Source organism: Tursiops truncatus, chromosome 6 (assembly GCF_011762595.2).
Source record: "Tursiops truncatus isolate mTurTru1 chromosome 6, mTurTru1.mat.Y, whole genome shotgun sequence".
Lineage (NCBI taxonomy): Eukaryota > Metazoa > Chordata > Mammalia > Artiodactyla > Delphinidae > Tursiops > Tursiops truncatus.
This window is the reverse complement of record NC_047039.1, coordinates 45,949,371-45,973,371: the sequence shown is the minus strand read 5'-3', so window position 1 is coordinate 45,973,371 and position 24,001 is coordinate 45,949,371. Positions and strand designations below refer to the sequence as shown.

General features: G+C 37.0%; 1 protein-coding gene across 4 annotated transcripts in view; it reads right to left on the bottom strand.

The window, feature by feature from the left end:
- Positions 1-24,001, bottom strand: part of HACD4 (3-hydroxyacyl-CoA dehydratase 4) — a 66,882-nt gene that overhangs the window by 32,630 nt on the left and 10,251 nt on the right. Inside the window, exons 4-7 of one of the 4 annotated variants that reach the window (XM_004329397.4) lie at positions 20,826-20,938; positions 16,515-16,621; positions 13,633-13,758; positions 11,497-12,729 (exon numbers count right to left, since the gene is read on the bottom strand). In XM_004329397.4, coding sequence (XP_004329445.1) covers positions 12,647-12,729; positions 13,633-13,758; positions 16,515-16,621; positions 20,826-20,938 — 429 coding nt within the window. In that variant the 3' untranslated portion in view covers positions 11,497-12,646. Of the gene's footprint in view, positions 1-11,496; positions 12,730-13,632; positions 13,759-16,514; positions 16,622-20,825; positions 20,939-24,001 lie in introns of those variants that run through there. The other 3 variants (XM_019934892.3, XM_073806089.1, XM_073806088.1) reach the window with 3 other exon arrangements.

The window sequence follows — 24,001 nt, the reverse complement described above, 5'->3', positions numbered from 1 at the left end:
ATAGGCCAATGAGCAGAGAGGAAGTCCTGTCTTACACCCTGCACAGACTCTAGTTCCTTCAACACCAGCCACACACCCTACCAAGCTGATAGTGACAAGCACACCCTGAGGAAAGATGTGACTGGTGTCCACACCAAAGACACTGGGCACACACAGTCTATTTAGGGACACTCCCACATAAAAACGCCCCTTCAAGACCATAATATATAAATGTTCCACCAAAATTCATAGAGACAGAGATAGCTAAGTGAAATGGAAGAGGAACTACACTCAATTGAAAAAGCCCTGAAAAAATAATGAAACAGAGATAATCAGTCTACCACAATGAGTTGAAAACATTGGTAATAAAAATGATAACTGAATTAGGAAAGAGAATTGATCTAAGCACAGATCATTTTAACAAGGAACTAGAAACTATACAGAAGACCCAATCAAAAATAAATAATTCAATTACCTATTTTTGATAAAGCACTCTAGAAGCACTGAATCTCAGACTAAATGACACAAGAACGCATATGTGACCTCGAAGATACAGTAATGGAAATCACCCAGTCAGAACAGCAGACAGAAAGACAAATGAAAAAAAACCAAAGCAACACACAAGATCTATGGGATAACATAAAAAGTGCCAACATTCACATTACAGAGGTTCCAGAAAGAGAAGAGAGAGAGAAGGGGATCAAAAACATATTTAAAGAAATTATTGCTGAAAACTTCCCAAACCTAAAGAAGGAAACAGATATCCTTGTACAGGAATCACAAAGGGTCCCAAACAAGAAGAACCCCAACAGACTCACACCAAGACATAATTAAAATGGCAAAAGTTAAAGGGAGAATTCTAAAGGCAGCAAGAGAAAAACAGAGTCATATACAAGGGAACCCCAATAAGGCTATCAGCTGATTTCTCTGCAGAAACTCTGTAGACCAGAAGGGAGTGGCATGATACATTCAAAGCCCTGAAAGGGGAAAAACCTGCAACCTAGGATTCTCTACCCAGCAAGATTATCATTTAGAATAGGAGAGATGAAGAACTTCTCAGACAAGCAGAAATTAAAAGAATTCAGCAATACTAAACCCACCTTAAATGAAATGTGAAGGGTCTACTCTAAATGGAAAAGAAGTAAGAATATATAGGAAAAGGAAAATCCCAATAAGGAAGGCAAATATATAATAAGGACTGAAGATCACTTAAATAAGTCAGTATGTAGATTTAAAAACTAAAAATTTGTAAAGGCAATTATAACTACAATAAACAGTAAAGGGATAAGCATGAAGATGTAAAATATGGCTTCAAAAACACAAAATGTGGGAGAGGGGAGTATAATATGTAGATCTTTTAGAATGTGTTTGAACTTAAATGACTATCAGTTTAAAGTAAGTAGATATAATTATGAGTCAACATAAATGAACCCATAGTACCCACAAATCAAAAACCTACCAAAGATACACAAAAACCAAACAGAAAGGAACTTAAGCACACTACAAAAGAAAATTATCAAACCACAATGGGAGAAACAAAAGGAAATGAACAGAGAAGAACTACAGAAACAACTGGAAAAAAGTAATAAAATGTCCATAAGTACATACCTATCAATAATTACTTTAAATGTCAATGGACTAAATGCTCTGATCAAAATACACAGGGTGGCTGAATGAATAAAAAATAAGACCTTTCTATATGCTGCCTACAAGAGACTCACTTCAGGGTGAAAGACACACACAAACTCAAAGTGAGGGAATGAAAAAAGGTATTTCATGCAAACAGAAATGACAAGAAAGCAGGGGGAACAATACTCATACCAGACAAAATAGACTTTAAAACAAAGCTATAACAAAAGATCAAGAAGGGCATTATATAATGATAAAGGGATCAATACAGAAAGAGGATATTACATTCACTGACATATACGTACCCAATACAAGAGCACCTAAATATATAAAGTAAATACTAACAGACATAAAGGGAGAAATTAACAGTAACGCAATAGTAGTAGGAGATTTTAATACCTCACTGACATCAATAAACAGATCATCCAGACAGAAAATCAGTCAGGCAACAGAGGTCTTAAATGACACAACAGACTGTTGCACTTAACTGATATCTACAGGACATTACATCTGAAGAAATTAGAACACATATTCTTTTCAAGTGCACACGGAACAGTCCCCAGGATGGATCACATACTACATCACAAAACAAGCTTTAGCAAATTTAAGAGAATAAAAATTATATCAAGCATTTTTTCTGACCACAACAGTATGAAACTAAAAATTAACTACAGAAAGAAAAATGAGAACAGAACGAAGATGTGGAGACTAAACAACATGTTACTAAAAAACCAATGGGTCAACAATGAAATCAAAGAGGAAATCAGAAAATACTTTGAGACAAACATAAATGAAAACACAACTTTACAAAATCTATGGGATGCAGCAAAAGCAGATCTCAGAGGGAAGTTCATAACAATACAGGCCTTCCTCGAGAACTAAGGAAAATCTCAAATAAACAACCTAACCTGCCACCTAAAAAAATTAGAAAAAGAAGAACAAAGCCTAAAGTCAACAGAAGGAAGGAAATAATAAAGATCAGAGAGGAAATGAATAAAATAGAAGTTAAAAAAAAATAGAAAAGATCAATTAAACCAAGAGCTGGTTTTGTGAAAAGATAAACAAAATTAATAAACTTTTAAGCCAGGCTCACCAAGAAGAAAAGACGGAGGACCTAATAAACAAAATAAAAAATGAAAGAGGAGAAATAACAGCCCGTATCACAGACATACAAAAAAAATCATAAGAGAATACTATGAACAGTTATATGCCAACAAATTGGACAACCTAGGAGAAATGGACAAATTTCTAAAAACATACAGCTTGCCAAGACTGAGGCAAGGATAAACAGACAATCTGACAGACCTATCACTAGAAGTGAAATTGGATATGTAATTTAAAAAAACCTCCCAGCAAACAAAAGTACAGGACCAGACCGCTTCCCAGGGGAATTTTACCAAACACATAAAGAAGAACTAATACTGCTCTTTCTCAAACTATTCCAAAAAATTGAAGAGGAGGGAACACTCTTCAAATAAAGGGTAGGGGTGGGACCTGCACCACTGGGAGGGAGCTGTGAAGGAGGAAAGGTTTCCACACACTAGGAAGCCCCTTCGCAGGCAGAGACTGCAGGTGGTGGAGAGGGAAAGCTTCGGAGCCATGGAGAAGAGCACAGCAACAGGGGTGCAGAGGGCAAAGCGGAGAGATTCCCGCACAGAGGATCAGTGCTGACCGGCACTCACCAGCCCGAGAGGCTTCTCTGCTCACCCTCTGGGGTGGGCAGGTCTGGGAGCTGAGGCTTGGGCTTCAGTCAGAGCGCAGGGAGAGGACTGGGGTTGGCGGTGTGAACACAGCCTGCAGGGGGTTAGTGCACAACGGCTAGCTGGAAGGGAGTCTGGGGAAAAGTCTGGACCTGCCAAAGAGGCAAGAGACTTTTTCTTCCCTCCTTGTTTCCTGGTGTGCAAGGAGAGGGGATTAAGAGGGCTGCTTAAAGGAGCTCCAGAGACGGGCGCAAGCCGCGGCTAAAAGTGCGGACCTCAGAGATGGGCACAGGACGCTAAGGCTGCTGCTGCCTCCACCAAGAAGCCTGTGTGCGAACACAGGTCACTCTCCACACCTCCCTTCCGGGGAGCCTGTGCATCCTGCCACTGCCAGGGTCCCGGGATCCAGGGACAACTTCCCCGGGAGAACGCACAGCGCGCCCCAGGCTGGTGCAATGTCATGCTGGCCTCTGCCACTGCAGGCTCACCCCAACTCCGTACTCCTCCCTCCCCCTGGCCTGAGTGAGCCAGAGTCCCCAAAGAAGCTGCTCCTTTAACCCCATCCTGTCTGAGCGAAGAACAGACACCCTCCAGCGACCTACATGCACACACAGGCGGGGCCAAATCCAAAGCTGAGCCCCAGGAGCTGTGAGAACAAAGAAGACAAAGGGAAATCTCTCCCAGCAGCCTCAGAAGCAGTGGATTAAAGCTCCACAATCAACTTGATGTATCTTGCATCTGTGGAATACATGAATAGACAACGAATCATCCCAAATTGAGGAGGTGGACTTTGAGAGCAAGGTTTATTATTTTTTCTCTTTTTGTGAGTGTGTATGTGTATGCTTCTGTGTGAGATTTTGTCTGTATAGCTTTGCTTCCACCATTTGTCCTAGGATTCTATCCATCCGTTTTTTTGTTTTTGTTTTTTGGGGGGTTTTTTGTTTGTTTTTTCTTTAAAAAAATTGTTTTTCTTAATTCTTTTTTATTTTAATAACTTTATTTTATCTTCATTTTATCTTGTTACTTTTTCTTTCTTTCTTTCTTTCCTTCCCTCCTTCCTTCCTCCCTCCCTCCCTCTCTCCTTTCTCTCTCTCTCTCTCTCTCTCTCTCTCTCTTTCTTTCCTTTCTACTTTTTCTCCCTTTTATTCTGAGCCATGTGGATGAAAGGCTCTTGGTGCTGCAGCCAGGAGTCAGTGCTGTGCCTCTGACGTGGGAGAGCCAACTTCAGGACACTGGTCAACAAGAGACCTCCCAGCTCCTCATAATATCAAACGGCGAAAATCTCCCAGAGATCTCCATCTCAACACCAGTACCCAGCTTCACTCAACGACCAGCAAGCTACAGTGCTGGACACCCTATGCCAAACAACTAGCAAGACAGGAACACAACCCCACCCATTAGCAGAGAGGCTGCCTAAAATCATAATAAGTTCACAGACACCCTAAAACACACCACCAGACGTGGACCTGCCCACCAGAAACACAAGATCCAGCCTCATCCACCAGAACACAGGCACTAGTCCCCTCCACCAGGAAGCCTACACAACTCACTGAACCAACCTTAGCCACTGGGGACAGACACCACAAACAACGGGAACTACGAACCTGCAGCCTGAAAAAAGGAGACCCCAAACACAGTAAGATAAGCAAAATGAGAAGACAGAAAAAGACACAGCAGATGAAGGAGCAAGATAAAAACCCACCAGACCTAACAAATGAAGAGCAAATAGGCAGTCTACTTGAAAAAGAATTCAGAATAATGATAATAAAGATGATCCAAAATCTTGGAAATAGAATAGGGAAAATGCAAGAAACATTTAACAAGGACATACAAGAACTAAAGATGAAACAAGCAATGATGAACAACAAAATAAATTAAATGAAAAATACTCTAGATGGGATCAATAGCAGAATAACTGAGGCGGAAGAACAGATAAGTGACCTGGAAGATAAAATAGTGGAAATAACTACTGCAGAGCAGAATAAAGAAAAAAGAATGAAAAGAACTGAGGACAGTCTCAGAGACCTCTGGGACAACATTAAACAGACCAACATTCAAATTATAGGGGTTCCAGAAGAAGAAGAGAAAAAGAAAGGGACTGAGAAAATATTTGAAGAGATTATAGTTGAAAACTTCCCTAATATGGGAAAGAAAATAGTTAATCAAGTCCAGGAAGCACAGAGAGTCCCATACAGGATAAATCCAAGGAGAAATACACCAAGACACATACTAATCAAACTGTCAAAAATTAAATACAAAGAAAACATATTAAAAGCAGCAAGGGAAAAACAACAAATAACATACAAGGGAATCCCCATAAGGTTAACAGCTGATCTTTCAGCAGAAACTCTGCAAGCCAGAAGGGAGTGGCAGGACATAGTTAAAGTGATGAAGGAGAAAAACGTGCAACCAAGATTACTCTACCCAGCAAGGATCTCATTCAGATTTGATGGAGAAATTAAAACCTTCACAGACAAGCAAAAGCTGAAAGAGTTCAGCACCACCAAACCAGCTTTACAACAAATGCTAAAGGAACTTCTCAAGGCAAACAACACAAGAGAAGGAAAAGACCTACAATAACGAACCCAAAACAATTAAGAAAATTGGAATAGGAACATACATATTGATAATTACCTTAAATGTAAATGGACTAAATGCTCCCACCAAAAGACACAGACTGGCTGAATGGATACAAAAACAAGACCCATATATATGCTGTCTACAAGAGACCCACTTCAGACCTAGAAACACATACAGACTGAAAGTGAGGGGATGGAAAAAGATAATCCATGCAAATGGAAACCAAAAGAAAGCTGGAGTAGCAATTCTCATATCAGACAAAATAGACTTTAAAATAAAGACTATTAGAAGAGACAAAGAAAGACACTACATAATGATCAAGGGATCGACGCAAGAAGAAGATATAACAATTGTAAATATTTAGGCACCCAATATAGGGGCACCTCAATACATAAGGCAAATACTAACAGTCAGAAAAGGGGAAATCGACAGTAACACATTCATAGTAGGGGACTTTAACACCCCACTTTCACCAATGGACAGATCATCCAAAATGAAAATAAATAAGGAAACACAAGCTGTAAATGATACATTAAACAAGATGGACTTAATTGATATATAGTTATAGGACATTCCATCCAAAAACAACAGAATACACATTTTTCTCAAGTGCTCATGGAACATTCTCCAGGATAGATCATATCTTGGGTCACAAATCAAGCCTTGGTAAATTTAAGAAAATTGAAATTGTATAAAGTATCTTTTCCAACCACAACGCTAGGAGACTAGATATCAATTACAGGAAAAGATCTGTAAAAAACACAAACACACACATGGATGATAAACAATACACTACTTAATAACGAAGTGATCACTGAATAAATCAACGAGGAAATTAAAAAATACCTAGAAACAAATGACAATGGAGACACAACGACCCAAAACCTATGGGATGTAGCAAAAGCAGTTCTAAGAGGGAAGTTTATAGCAATACAATCCTACCTTAAGAAACAGGAAACAGGAAACATCTCGAATAAACAACCTAACCTTGCACCTAAAGCAATTAGAGAAAAGAAGAACAAAAAACCCCCAAAGTTAGCAGAAGGAAAGAAATCATAAAGATCAGATCAGAAATAAATAAAAAAGAAATGAAGGAAACGATAGCAAAGATCAATAAGACTAAAAGCTGGTTCTTTGAGAAGATAAACAAAATTGATAAACCATTAGCCAGACTCATCAAGAAAAAAAGGGAGAAGACTCAAATCAATAGAATTAGAAATGAAAAAGGAGAAGTAACAACCGACACTGCAGAAATACAAAAGATCATGAGAGATTACTACAAGCAACTCTATGACAATAAAATGGACAACCTGGAATAAATGGACAAATTCTTAGAAATGCACAATCTGCCAAGACTGAATCAGGAAGAAATAGAAAATATGAACAGACCAATCACAAGCACTGAAATTAAGACTGTGATTAAAAATCTTCCAACAAACAAAAGCCCAGGACCAGATGGCTTCACAGGCCAATTCTATCAAACATTTAGACAAGCGCTAACACCTATCCTTCTCAAACTCTTCCAAAATATAGCAGAGGGAGGAACACTCCCAAACTCATTCTACAAGGCCACCATCACCCTGATACCAAAACCAGACAAGGATGTCACAAAGAAAGAAAACTACAGGCCAATATCACTGATGAACATAGATGCAAAAATCCTCAACAAAATACTAGTAAACAGAATCCAACAGCACATTAAAAGGATCATACACCATGATCCAATGGGGTTTATTCCAGGAATGCAAGGATTCTGCAATATACACAAACCAATCGATCTGATACACCATATTAACAAATTGAAGGAGCAAAACCATATGATCATCTCAATAGATGCAGAGAAAGCTTTTGACAAAATTCAACACCCATTTATGATAAAAACCCTGCAGAAAGTAGGCATAGAGGGAACTTTCCTCAACATAATGAGGCCATATATGACAAACCCACAGCCAACATCGTCCTCAATGGTGAAAAACTGAAAGCATTTCCACTAAGATCAGGAACAAGACAAGGTTGCCCACTCTCACCACTCTTATTCAACATAGTTTTGGAAGTTTTAGCCACAGCAATCAGAGAAGAAAAGGAAATAAAAGGAATCCAAATCGGAAGAGAAGAAGTAAAGCTGTCACTGTTTGCAGATTACATGATACTATACACAGAGAATCCTAAAGATGCTACCAGAAAACTACTAGAGCTAATCAATGAATTTGGTAAAGTAGCAGGATACAAAATTAATGCACAGAAATCTCTGGCATTCCTATACACTAAGGATGAAAAATCTGAAAGTGAATACAAGAAAACACTCCCATTTACCACTGCAATAAAAAGAATAAAATATCTAGGAATAAACCCACCTAAGGAGACAAAAGACCTCTATGCAGAAAATTATAAGACACTGATGAAAGAAATTAAATATGATACAAATAGATGGAGACATATACCATGTTCTTGGAAGAATCAACATTGTGAAAATGACCCTACTACCCAAAGCAATCTACAGATTCAATGCAATCCCTATCAAACTACCACTGGCATTTTTCACAGAACTAGAACAAAAAATTTCACAATTTGTATGGAAACACAAAAGACCAAGAATAGCCAAAGCCATCTTGAGAACGAAAAACAGAGCTGGAGGAATCAGGCTCCCTGACTTCAGACTATACTACAAAGCTACAGTAATCAAGACAGTATGGTACTGGCACAAAAACAGATAGATAGATCAATGGAACAGGATAGAAAGCCCACATGTAAACCCACGCACATATGGTCACCTTATCTTTGATAAAGGAGGCAGGAATGTACAGTGGACAAAGGACAGCCTCTTCAATAAGTGGTGCTGGGATAACTGGACAGGTACATGTAAAAGTATGAGATTAGATCACTCCCTAACACCATACACAAAAATAAGCTCAAAATGGATTAAAGACCTAAATGTAAGGCCAGAAACTATCAAACTCTTAGAGGAAAACATAGGCAGAACACTCTATGACATAAATCACATCAAGATCCTTTTTGACCCACCTCCTAGAGAAAGGGAAATAAAAACAAAAATAAACAAATGGGACCTAATGAAACTTAAAAGCTTTTGCACAGAAACGGAAACCATAAACAAGACCAAAAGACAACCCTCAGAATGGGAGAAAATATTTGCAAATAAAGCAACTGACAAAGGATTAATCTCCAAAATGTATAAGTATGCTCAACATCATTAATCATTAATGCTCAACATCATTAATCATTAGAGAAATGCAAATCAAAACTACAATGAGATATCATCTTACACCAGTCAGAATGGCCATCATCAAAAACTCTAGAAACAATAAATGCTGGAGAGGGTGTGGAGAAAAGGGAACACTCCTGCACTGCTGGTGGGAATGTGAATTGGTACAGCCACTATGGAGAACAGTATGGAGGTTCCTTAAAAAACTACAAATAGAACTACCATATGACCCAGCAATCCCACTACTGGGCATATACCCTGAGATACCATAATTCAAAAAGAGTCATGTACCAAAATGTTCATTGCAGCTCTATTTACAACAGCCCGGAGATGGAAACAACCTAAGTGTCCATCATGGGATGAATGGATAAAGAAGATGTGGCACATATATACAATGGAATATTACTCAGCCATAAAAGGAAACAAAATTGAGCTATTTGTAATGAGGTGGTTGGACCTAGAGTCTGTCATACAGAGTGAATTAAGTCAGAAAGAGAAAGACAAATACCGTATGCTAACACATATATATGGAATTTAAGAAGAAAAAAATAATGTTATGAAGAACACAGGGGTAAGACAGGAATAAAGACAGAGACCTACTAGAGAATGAACTTAAGGATATGTGGAGGGGGAAGGGTAACCTGTGACAAAGCAGGAGAGAGGCATGGACATACATACACTACCAAACATAAAACAGATAGCTAGTGGAAAGCAGCCCCATAGCACAGGGAGATCAGCTCGGTGCTTTGTGACCACCTAGAGGGGTGGGATAGGGAGGTGGGAGGGAGGGAGATGCAAGAGGGAAGAGATATGGGAACATATGTATATGTATAACTGATTCACTTTGTTATAAAGCAGAAACGAACACATCATTGTAAAGCAATTATACTCCAATAAAGATGTAAAAAAAAAAAACTCATGGTACTGGCACAAAAAAGACACACAGATCAATGGATAGAACAGAGAGCCCAGACATAAACCCATGCAGTTATGGTCAATTAATCTATGACAAAGGAGGCAAGAATATACAGTGGAGAAAAGACACTCTCTTTAATAAGTGGTGCTGGAGAAAATGGACAGCTACATGTAAAACAATGAGATTAGAACATTTCCTCACACCATTACAAAAATAAGCTCAAAATGGATTAAAGACCTAAACGTAAGACTGGAAACCATAAAACTCCTAGAAGAAAACATAGGCGGAACACTCTTTGACATAAATCATAGCAATATTTTTTGCTTTCTCCTAAAGCAAAGAAAACAAAAGCAAAAATAAACAAATGGGACCTAATTAAACTTAAAGGCTTTTGCACAGGAAAGGAAACCATCAACAAAATGAAAAGACAACTTAACTCAATGGGAGGAAATATTTGCAAATGATGTGACTGACAAGGGCTCAATATCCAAAATATACAAACAGCTCATACAACTCAACATCCCAAAAAACAATCCAATCAAAAAATTGGCAGGACTTGAATAGAGGTTTTTCTAAGAAGACATACAGATGACTAACAGGCACATGAAAAGATGCTCAACATCACTACTTATTAGAGAAATGCAAATCAAAACCACAATGAGACATCACCTCACACCAGTCAGAATGGTCATCATCAAAAAGTCTACAAGTAACAAATGTTGGCAAGGATGTGGAGAAAAGGGAACCCCTCGAACACTATTGGTAGGAATGCAAATTGGTGCAGCCACTATAGAAAAGAGTATGGAGGTTCCTTAGAAAAATTAAAAATAGAACTACCACATGACCCAGCAATTCCACTCGTGTATATATCCAGAAAAAACGAAAACACTAAATCGAAAAAATACATGCACCCCAATGTTCATAGCAGGCAGCACTATTTACAATAGCCAAGACATGGAAGCAACCCAAATGCCCACCAACAAATGATTAAGAAGATGCACTATACATATAAAATGGACTATTACTTCACCATAAAAGAGTGAAATTCTACCACTTGCAGCAACGTGTATGGACCTGGAGAATATTATACTTACTGAAGTAAGTCAGACAGAGAAAGACAAACACTATGATATCACTTATATGTGGAGTCTAACAAATAATACAAATGAATGTATATGCAAAACAGAAATAGACTCACAGGCATAGGAAACAAACTTGTGGTTACCAAAGAGGAGAGGCATGGAAGAAGGGACAAATTAAGGGTATGGGATTAACAGATACAAACTACTATATATAAAATAGTTAAGCAACAAGGATATACTCTATAGCACAGGGAATTATACCCATTATCTTATAACAACCTATAATGACGTATAATCTTCAAAAATACTGAATCACTATGCTGTACACTTGAACTAACATAATATTGTAAGTCAACTATACTTCAATAAAAACAAAAGCAAAATAAAATGTACAGCTTAAAAGGATAATTTTAATACTTATTTTAAAGTTCCAAATATATTAACTTTATAAAGATATCAACTATCTTTATTAATACTCAATTGTTTCTTTTCATATGTTTTATTTAGTGGAAATAAGATTACCCATCTTTTATAATTACATTTCCATTAGCTGGTTCTTATTGTCACAAAATATTTAGTACCCTTTTTATATACTTACTGGATAATGAGATTCTATAATTCTCTCAAGAAAAGTGAATGATATACTGAAGGTACAGAAATTATTTTATTAGTCAATTATTCACATATATTTTAGAACTTCAAAGGAAGGAGCATTTTTCAAAAGTAGAAGTGATGACTTATATATGATTTATAGCAATTAGCAATAATAATTCAGTAATAAATAATCTGAAGCATCACTGGTTCTCAATTTTCTTGCCTTATTTAAATGATTTACTATATTTTTGTACCTTTTATCTCCTTTAAGGTATGTATATGGCTTGATTAGATTTTTTTAAAAAGGAATATGGGGCATTATTTGTGAAAACGAAGGTCTATTCTTTTTTCCTCAGGGCTCTCTTTTAAACCATCAAAGTCCAAATAACTTGTGTAGTATTAACAAATACTCTTTCAGGGTTTGGAAAAATGTTTAAATTTCTAAGTGTGTCTAATGTTTAAGGTGGGTCTGGGGACAGGGACATCTGTCTATAAAATAAGTTATTCTAGAAAAATACAGACCATATTACACATCACTCCCCTCCCACAGATCAGCTGCTACTTGGGAACTCAGAAGTGAAAAGAAATATATGTAAATGGATGTAATTTAGGTTAACAACTTTGGTTTCTTAGTTTAACAGAATCTACTCCAGTTAAAATCCTATTTCTCATTAACCTTACAGGAAAATAATCAGGTTTAACACAATATAAACTTAACTTGTGTAAAATTCACAGCTTTGGTGAAACAGGTCATGAAGAGTATTCATACTAAAAACAACATGTAAGAAACACAGACTGCTGTATATGTCAAGAGTTTTGGGGAGGAGAGCAATTATTGCATGTCATGGATTTTTATGAAATACTAGGTATTTTTCCACCTGTGTTGTGTTTACTGCAGCTGAATCCACAGCCTCTCCTTTATTATGTCACATCAGAGTGCCATGCTTCACATTTTCTTCTTTTTAATGGGAAAGACTCTGACGACGTCTCTTCTTTCTGAGTAAAGATGACTATAGGTAAAATACATACCTGATGTGGAGAAAGAAATGGCAAAAATTAAGACTGATTAACCATCTCTGTGGAAAGAACCATGGTTTTGAAATACAGAGTGCTGCCTGGAGTCCAGGGAGGAGGCACTTGCAAAGGAAACTCAAAGAAGGAATACTTAAAGAGTGTCCAGATTTTCTGCAGAAGAAGTAAAGCAAACTCCTCCACCTTACTGTTCTGTTTATTGCAAGGAAGGAACTTTTCTTTAGCTCTCTCCACTTCCCCTAAAGTTTTACATTTGTCTTTTCTTTTATGTGTTGTTCTTACATACCTGATAGTTGTTATCTTCTAGAGGTAATAATTACCTTAAGGACTTGTGAAGGACTTGTGAAGGTTAGAGCTGGAGAAACTAAAATTTAACAACAGAAGTCTGTTTCCCAATTTTCTGGACAAATTAATTAATTGATTAGATTTTCTCAACTGTAAGTTTTTGTCCTATATATTTTTCTTGAGCCTTTAGCACCTACTCCCACCTGCCTGCTAGAAAATGCTAGCACATAAGGGCAAACAAACAGGAAACAAAACAGATATAAATGGGAAATCCAGAAATAGCCAAGTTCACTTAGTTTGACACCTAGATTTTCTTTGTAGATGCTTGTGTTTGTCGTGAAAACTTTTATATTTCATACACAAAGCAGTTACATTTTCTGCTAGTAAAACTGTTTTTGTTCATACACTGCAAACAGTGATATATTTGATCTCATCATGACCTGCAAAAAGCATTATAACTTCTAAATATTTTACTAACAAGGTCTAGTTCATCATGTCAGCCTTCTTTTACCATCTCTCCCATGTTTACAGACCTTTCTACTAAGGTAGATGGCAGCACAAACCAAAAAGCACAGAAAGAATGCAAAAACAAAACAAAACAGAAAAGCCACTTACCTATAAAGAGCATCATGAGATATATTTTCAGCACATATGGGAAATAGATGGATAAGTCAAAGGGCAGCTTTGTGGAGTAAGTGCCAAATGATTCAAAATAAGGCAGTGACTGATAGATGGCAAATGCTGTTTAAAGAAAAAAGGAATCATGAAGGTTTCCCTCCTTAACTTGCTACAGAGATGTGTATATGTGTATGCATAGTTGAAGGATATTCTGAATTTGATAACGACCATTTTGTGATAATTGCTGAATCCTTTTGCCAAAGCTATAGTTTGATATAGAAATCTGCTGATCAGATTGGCAAGGCCATTATAGCAGTGTGATTTGTTGAATTTTGTCCATTTTTTACTTTATTATGCCTACACAAAAATAGTTTACAGTGTTTCTTTTTTTTACTGAGGTATAGTTGATGTACAATATAAGCTTCCAGTGTACAACAGAGTGATTCACAATTTTTAAAGGCTATACTCCATTTATAGTTAATATAAAATATCGGCTATATTCCCTGTGCTGTATAATATATCCTTGCAGCTTATTTATTTTATACATAGTAGTTCGTACCAAAAATTGTATCTCAAAATACCTGTCCTCTTAGCCACAAGTAGGGGTTACAGACGAATGAACATGGAAAATGCTTCATCTATTCTCCTCTTGGAGTTTCATAACACGCATTGGTATAGCAGAGATTCTGTCAAGTTCTGCAATAAAGAAACTGGTTTCACCCATTTCCTCAGCTTAACTGGTCTTGGAATAGCTCTTTCTTCCTCCCCATCCCAGCAGTACTTAATAAAAATTCTGAGGAATCATGTGAGAAATGCTGGCCTAAATTATTTTGAGGGAGGAGGCTCAGGTCAAATAAGAAGAGATGGACATTCTATGAAATTGTGTCCCATGTATAGACTTTGTATAACATTTCATGGAATAAAATGATAATGTACTATGGTTATATAAGATGTTCTCATCAGGGTAAGGTGAGCGAAGGTACATGGAAACAATGCACTGTTTTTGCAACTTATTGTGAGTCTAAAATTATTATTTTTTAATTTCTTTTTTTTAAAAAGACAGAGGAAAACTCAGGCACCCACAGCTGTTAGAACCAGACAGTGGAATCGGCACAGAGTCTGCAACTGACACTAAAGCATGCCATCTAAGATTTCCATGGGCAGCACCTAAGTCTCTGGCATTTTATTAGTATAGTTGATTTGATTATGAATATGAACTTGGTTTTTGTCTTATATTATCAGATGGGAAACTATAGTTATTAAAAGATATTAGAATTATCAAAAGTCAAGCAGGTTTTCTTAACTACATGTTTTTATACTTTGGGACATTTGAAATACATAGAAATATATAAAGATAAAATTACTATGCTCTACCACCCAGAATTAATCATTATTGATATTTTGTTATATGTGCTTTCAAAATTTTTCTGGATAGACTTTGTTTTTTAATTGCAAGAATAAGTTTATGAAACTAATTTTAATAAAAGAATATGCATTTTATGGCAACTATATATAAACATGGCTTTCCTAAGAAAGGACAATGTTTACAATTATGGAATAAAAAGAAAAGTTTCCTATATATTTATTCATCCCTATTTTTAGGAAAATATTAGTCATATTGCTACTTTATTCCTTTATATATTCTTTATAGTAGTTTTCATATTATCTAACAAATGAATGTACTTAATAAATAAATGTTTCAATGAGTGATGGATTTTGTTCTCAAATAAATGGCCAATCCATTTTTTATGGTTTTCAAGAAGATTATTCCCTAGATTCTTTTGGCATAGTCTATTTGGGAAAAAAAACAGATTTTAAAATTATGTCTAACGTGATTTACTATAATATAAGCTCCTTTTCTCTGCTCACTGGTAGATAGACAACGTGTGGTTATATCATATATACTTTATAATTACTGCCAACATCACCATCATTTTATGTTAAATATTTCTGTATGTTGTTTTCCCTTAGTTACTTAACATGTGCCCTCTTGATTTCTTTATGCCTTCGGTTTTCAAAAACTTTTATCATGTCTGTTTCAGAGTTCCCTACCAGTCTGCTAAATCCATTACAGAGGGAAGCATATACTCCCCAAATATCCTCAAGCTCTTTGCAAATTGATGCTTTTAATTATTTGAGTTTAAGCTTTAGGTTTACATTTAGGCTAAGCAATTAGCCTACTTCACATTGTATTTAATAATTCATTGTTTATTGAGCATGTATATTGGGTGCATAAGGCAAAGGAAGAAAGAAACAAAGACAACCCCAGATCCCCATGGAGCTTAGAGGCTAGACAAGGAAATAGACATTAATCAAAGAATCACACAAATGTCTAATTACAACTAAGATAGGTCTTACAAAAGAGATTCATTGGGGGAATTAATGTTGATGAGGAAATTGAGGAACGCTTCCCTGAGAAACCAATGACTCGTCTAAAGGTAGAGTTAACTGTCACTGGCAGAGAGTAGGCAGCATGGTAGATGGTAAGTGGGAAGGCTAGTCCAGCCAAGGGGGAACTGAATTTCTATGCATTACAAATAATCACTGAGTCACTAAATGTTAAATCCCCTTTGGATGAGTAAACAGACTTAGAGAGGTTAAATGATTTACCCAAACTCAGCAAGTTAATGAAGTTAAAGGCCCTCAGATGTCCTCATTCCTCATCCAATATTTTGTCTACTGTGCAGAGCTGCTTCCCCCTTAACTTGACATTTTAATGTTTTGCTTCTTTGCATCAAGGGAAGTATGCCAGGAAAGATAACACCTAGTCAGCTGAACAGTAGCAAAAATAGTAACTTAATCATCAAAAAGTTTTGTGAATCATCATAATAGGATTGCTTTTGCCAGTAAGCAATACAGAAAAGTCACTCTTTTCTTACCTTCAGCGAGAACACACAAAGGATAAATTGGCATCCATAGTGTTTGACTGAGCCATGTCAAGACAGCATAGGATATTCCAATGACTGATAACATGCTGTAAGTGTACCTGAAAGGAGACAAGTTTGCTCATAAACATCATTTGCTGCTGATGTCTGGGATATAGGAGAATACCTTACTGTGTAATTGAATACACAGATAAAACTGGAGAGTATGCAAATTCCTTACTTTATTTCCTGTAATGTAAGCAGGAGAAGAGGTAAATAATGGAGAGAGAGGAACCGTGTCAGTCTGGCTTGTCTTATGGGGTGGATCACGGATAATTATAGAGGGAAGAGAGAAAAATGTAAATCTTATCCCCCAGCAAATTACAGTTACAAGTTTCCTCAAATAGTGACTTCAATTTCACTCAGAAGCCAAGCCCATTTTATGCACAGGCTAAGTTTTTAAGACAGACAGACTTGTAAATATCTAGGTAATGAATTTTAAAAATAAAAAAAATATGTGCCATCTTGTGTGAATAATTAAAGAACTGGCCTTAGGAGCTTGTTTTGGGTATAGGAGTTGGTTTTAAACCTGTCTTTATGATGTAATAGATGAAGTAATCAAAATCTTTTCATTTCTCAAGCTTAAGCATACATCAGCATCACTCAGAGGGCTTGCTAAAGCACAAATTGTTAGGCCCTATCTCCAGAGTGTCTGATTCAGTGGACCTGAGAATCTGTATTACAAACAAGTTCCAGGTGACGCTGATGCCACTGGTCCAGGGACCATACTTAGAACTACTGGAATAGGCAGTGCATACATATGGCAAAACAAAATTCAAAACCTTGAAAACATGAATGCAGAAAAGTAAATCTTTCTCTCATTCCAGGACCCTAATTCCACTCCTCAGAGGCAATGACCAATGCCAATTTCTCATATATTCTTTCCAAAATATTTTTGCATATACTTACCTATGTGTATATATACTATATATAATATACATCAGCAGTGCAAGCACTCACCAAACATAGCATGTTATCAAACTTTTTGTTCTTTACCAATATAAGGGAAAAATGGTATCTCGCTGCTTTGATTTTTTTCTATTACAAGAGTAGGTAAGAATCTTTTCATATGTTTAAAAATCACTTCTGATGAAGTCCAATGTATCTCTTTTTGCTGTTGCTTGTGTTTTTGGTATTAAATCTAAAAATCCATTGTCAAACCCAAGATCAAAAACATTTACCCCTATGTTTTCTTCTAAGAGTTTTATAGTTCTATCTTTTCCATTTAGATTTTCGAACCATTGAGTTAATTTTTGTATGGTGCAAAGTAAAGGACCAAATTCATTCCTTTGCATGTGGATATCCAGCTGTCCCAGCACCGTTTGACCAAAAGACTATTTTTCCCCATTGAACGACCTTGGCATCCTGTCAAAAATCAATTGACCATAAATTTGAGAGTTCATCTCTGGACTGTCAATTCTATTCCACAATATATCCTTATGTCCATTATCACACTCTTGATGTGTGCAACTCTGGTTGCTTTGTAGTAAGTTCTGAAATTGGGAAGTGTGAATCTTCCAACTATGTTCTTTTTTGAGATTGTTTTGGCTACTCTGGGTTCCTTGGGTTTCCATATGAGTTTTAGGATCGGCTTCTCAACTCCTGCAAAGAAGCCAGCTGGGATTCTGATAGGTATTGCATTGAATCTGTAGATCAACTTGAGGAGTGTTCCATCTTAAAAACATTGTCTTCAACCCATAAACACGGAATATCTTTCCACTTATTTAGATCTTCTTTAATTTCTCTGCACAGTATTTTATAGTTTTTAGTGTACAAGTTCTGCCTATCTTTTGTTAAATTTATGTCTAAGTACTTTATTTTTTGATGTTTTGTTTTCTTAATTTTATTTTAGGATAGGCCATTGCAAATGTGTAGAATACAATTAATTTTTGTACAGTTGACCCTTGAACAACACAGGTTTGAACTAAGTGGGTCCACTTATATGCAGATTTTTTTCAATAGTAAATACTACAGTACTACACTATCTGGGGTTGGCTGAATCCAGATGCAGAACCTAAGATACAGAGGAACCCTGTATACAAGGGGCCAACTATAAGTTATATGTGGATTTTCAACTGTGCGGAGGGTCAGCACCCCAACCCTTATGTTGTTCAAGGGTCAACTGTGTATTAATTTTGTATCCTACAACTTTGCTGAACTAGCTTATTCTAATATTTTTTAGTCAATTCCTTATGATTTTTTATATACAAGATCATGTCATCTGCCAGTAGAGATAATTTTACTCCTTCCTTTCCAATGTGGATGCTTTTACATCATTTTCTTGCCTAACTGCCGTGCCTAGAACTTCCAGTACAATGTTGAATAGAAGAGGCAAGAGTAGACATTGTTGTCTTATTCCTATCTTTGGAAGAAAGATCAGTCTTTCATATTAACCATTATGTTAGCTGTGGAGTTTTCACAGATGCTTTTATCAGGTTGAGGAAGTTGCTTTTCAAAAAGTCATTCTATGGTAAATTGGGAAGATAATTCTGCCCCCATTTTACAGAGGAAAAAATGAGTTTTAAAAAGGTTCAGTACTTAGGAATTTCACTCCTAAGAGAAATGAAAACACATGTGCACACAAAAGCTTGTACATGGATGTTCACAGCAGCATTCCTCCTGACCAAAAAGTAGAAACAACCCAAATGTCCATCAACTGATAAATGAATAAGTAAAAATTGGTATATCAATATAATGGAATATTATTCAGCCATAAAAAGAAATAAAATACTGATACCTGTTAAAACATGGACGAACCTTGAAAACGTTATGCTAAGTGAAAGAACCCAGTCACAAAAGGTGCATATTATATGATTCCATTTATATGAAATGTCCAGAATAGGCAAATCCATACAGACAGTATGGTAGTGGCTGCCAGGGCTGGAAGGAAAAGGGAATTGGGTGCGACTGCTAATGGATTTGGGGCTTCTTTTGGGGGGTGATGAAAATGTTCTCAAATTAGATAGTGGTGATGTCTTTACACATGTCTTTGAATACACTAAAATCGACAAATTTTATACTTTAAAAGGGTGAATATTAAGGTTCATGAATTATTGCATTGCTGTTATTTTTAAGGTTGTGTGATTTGCCCAAGATCACATAGCAGTGGAGGTGAGGTTCATACTGAGATCTTCCACTTCTATGTCCAAAATTCTTTCCATCACATCACGATACCACTCTCAATGCCAAAACCACTTTGTTCTCTAATGGGTCTACTGAGCTTATCTGAGACTGAATCAACACTGAAAGAGATGGGCATACCAGAGAATGAAACATCAGAAAGCCACAGTCCCAAATGAGGCTCCATGTCTCATAAACAGAAAGTCATGGGCTACAAAACTCCCTGAAGTTTGCCCCAAGTCCACAAATCTTTCAGTTAAAAGTGAGAAATAACTAAGTTATATATAACAAAGAATTACAGTCACTTTAATTCAACAAAATATTTCATTAAATTCATTCTACTTAGAATATCTTAACTCAGCCAAGTTATTGACAATATAATAAAGAATTTATATAACCTCAGCTAAAATGCTAGGGTTCTTTTGTTACCCATCCACATCCAGATCTTTCAAGCAGGAGGGACGGTTCTCATTTGTGAGAGCTTGATGTAGCAGTTAGGAGCCTCTCCAAAGTGAGCCACTGAGCAAAGGGCTCAGCAATTTTACACCATTGCTGGTAGAGATAACACACAAAGTTTTAGAATTAGAAGGAAACATAACACCATCGGGAGCAAGGGTTCTTAACCTGAGGTCCAAGGATTCCCAGTGAGTCCATGAAAGAACTTCAGTTATTTGAACCCGCTGGAATTGTATACAAATATGTTTGTGGAGGTGTGTTTTTTCCCCAGAGAGATAAGGCCCTATATTTATAATATTCTTGAATTCCAAGAAACCAACTTTGTAAATTGTGACTATGATAGAATAAAAATCTTGCTTTGCTTATTAAAGTAACACATACCAGAGCAATTGCAAAGAACGCCTTTCATTAGCAACAGCTGCGAGGTTTATTCCAAATTGGTGTACGCCAAGTCTTCTGCTGGGAACCTGATGCAATGATTTGCTCTTGATACCATGGTAGGTTTCCATTATCTTTGATATGCCCATTATGGAAAGCACTAAAAATACATTTCCATATCAAGATAAAATAATATGAAAAGGGGTTATGTATTTTTCTCTCATTCAGAGTAACCAAATGTAAGCAGCTATTACTGGCTTCACTGTAGAAAGCAATTTGGCTTTGTTTTAAGAGATTATTTTGCCTCCTTACCTAACCATATCCAATAGATTCCAAAAGATGAATAAAACACACACCACGTATTTCTCTTGGACTTCCTCTTGACTGGTGATCACCACAAAGAGGATGATTATTCTCTCAGTGAGCTAACAAAGAAAGAGAAAAGTCAAGAATTAGGATCATCTGTTAAGCGGGTAGGTAATTTTCTAATTTTAAAAACCAGAGTTCCTCTTAAAAGTATGCTTTAAGGGCTTCCCTGGGGGCGCAGTGGTTGAGCATCCGCCTGCTGATGCAGGGGACATGGGTTCGTGCCCCGGTCTGGGAAGATCCCACATGCCGCGGAGTGGCTAGGCTCGTGAGCCGTGGCCGCTGAGCCTGCATGCCCGGAGCCTGTGCTCCACAACAGGAGAGGCCACAACAGTGAGAGGCCCGTGTACCACCAAAAAAAGAAAAAAAAAAAAAGTATGCTTTAACTATAAATATATATACTACACAGTTAACATGATCTCTGAGGGAGCAGGGTTACAGATGAATTTCATTTCTTCCTTTTTGTTTTTCTGCATTCTCCAAATTATATGTAATGAATAAAAAGATAACATATTTCATCTGAATCAGGGCATGTCCCTTCTTGTGATACATGCACACATGGTTTTTACTCACTTTGACAAGCTTTTATTGAGTGTCCACTATGTATCAGATGCTAAGACTACATATATAATGAAAGCATGGTCCTTGCTACACAGGGTAGCAATGGTAGGAGAATGTGGGGCAGTAACTGTAACACAGTGTGAATAATGCTGTCATTTAAAGGGCTATATATGGGAGCACAGGGGAGGGAGATACCTGTCTGAGAAAAAGATGCGGAAAAGATTTATGGAGGCAGGCAACATTTCAGTTGGATCTTGAGGAATGGACAGGGGTTTGTCAGGTAGACTGGATAGGAGAATGGGCATCCTAGGCCAAGGGAGGAGCCTGAGCAAAGAGGCAGAGGTGTGAAAACACACAGTGTGCTGGGGAGTAAGGCGAACCCCTGGGGGCTAGAGAGGAGGTGCACAGAAGGGAATCCTAGGAGATAAAATTGAAAAGGTGTTGGGGGCTGGGATGTGAAGAGTTTTGAATGACAGGCTGAGAAAGTTCCATTTCATCCAACAGGGAAGCCCCTGTAGTTTTGGGGGGGTTTGCTTTGTTTTTCGGTTTTTTTGGTGGGGGTGGGTGGGAGGTGGGAGAAAGGGAGAAAGGGGATGCGAAATAATATAATCCTAACCCACATAAGCTAGTGGAAAATGAAAAGAATTCAACAAATTCATATTTTTCCAAGTCAGTAAGCATCTATAAATCATTAAGAATGCACACATTTATGGCTCAGCTCATTACTGACCTCAAAATATACATTCCTCTTTCCAATCTAATGTGCCTTCTTATGCCATATTAATATACTTTGTACACTCTGCGTTTTTTGTTTGTTTTTAATAGAACATTTTACTTTCCTCACAATGGTCGAAGGAAAATATCCATGAGATTGAGGGAGCATGTTAGTGATAAAGGAAGATGAGGGCTGCTTTGTATTTTTCAATAGCTGTCTATTTTTAAAGCAGATCAAGGACTAAAGACTGGGATAATCTATGACTTAGAATCATAGGTTGTTAGTCCTGGAAAATCACCTAGTGCAGAGAAATCCAGGATTTGCCAACATTGGGCCACATGATCAGAAATCCACATGTAGAAGCTGTATCAGCGTGTTTATAACCACATTGGTGAGTCAAGAGGGCCCTTGCTTGGCTAAGGAAATTAGATATGATTCAAACCTTAGTCAATCAATGGAAGCTACCTACATGGCTGTTTTTCTTTTGTCAGTCTTTCTTTACAATGCCCTAGTTTCTTGATTTAACCATATTTATATAACAAATTAGACTTAACTGCAATGATAATTACCGAATGATCCAAGCTTGCTGCTATGACACCCGGCAGCCTTCGGATACAAGATCTTAGCAGCAAACAAGTATTTAGGCACTGCCTAATCCTACATTTGATCAGTGCCTGCTAATTAGGAAAATTATCTAATTTTTGACAAAAATCTCAGGAGATACACACATGAATGCATATACACATATTTCTAATTACATGGCTGACTACTGAAAGAGAGAACATAAGCTACCTTTTGATAAGATGGCTCTCTAAGGGCCCTGCTAGATACTTGCCCAACCCCACCTTTTTACAAATAAGGAAACTGGGAACCAGAGAAATTAAGTGACTTGCCCATACTAGTGGCAGACCTGGAAACATATATATCCCAAGTCTCCTGGTTTCCAGAGCTGCAGGCAATCCCTGATTTCAGGCTGCCCCTCAACTAATGAGTAGGGAGGGAAAACTCTCCTAAAAGAGAGAGACTGGAGCTGCACAAAGAAACTCACGCTGTTTAAAATCATCACATGAGGGACTGTGGCATGTTAGTGATGGTAACCTGACTGCAGAGAAATCAGCAATCAGCATGCCCCCCAAAACACAACCACATATATACAGGAAGGTATGTGAAGGTCCTCCTCCCATACGATGTCAGTCTAATTAATAAATTATCTGATGGTTATTTAAATCTAACTTGACCATTCAATGGTAATACAATGGGAGAATTTAGGGGGCGATATTCTTAAATTGGTAAAAAGCCAATATTTATTAGTTACTTTGTGCCACGTTCCAAACACACGCCATCTCATTTAATCTCCATAACGACCCTAAGAAGTGCTATTGTTATTATCTGCCTTTTACAAAGGACACTGCATTTTACAAAGTGAAAGTGACTTGCCTATAGATATGAAATCAAAGTCTAGACAATGTCATTCTAAATTCCTTGTTCTGAAACACTAAGACATTTTCACCTTTGTTATTTTATAGGCTACACCCTCGCATAATGTCTGTTATAGTCCATTCTCAAAAAAAGAAAAAAAAAGCCTCTCCTGAAAAGTTAAACCTTAAAACAAGAACTTACTTGATTTTCTAAATCAACACCAAAATAATTTTGAAGAACAGACTTTTAAAATTTATTACTTTTCTTTACATATAATAGTTTGACCAGTTATTTAGAGCTTTACACTTGGGAAAACTTAGCACTTTGTCATTTTAAACAAATCCTATGAGAACATGACAATTACTAATGAATGGTTTTGTAATGTTTAGTGCAACTCAAACAGGCAGAATAAAAGCACAGTAAAAAC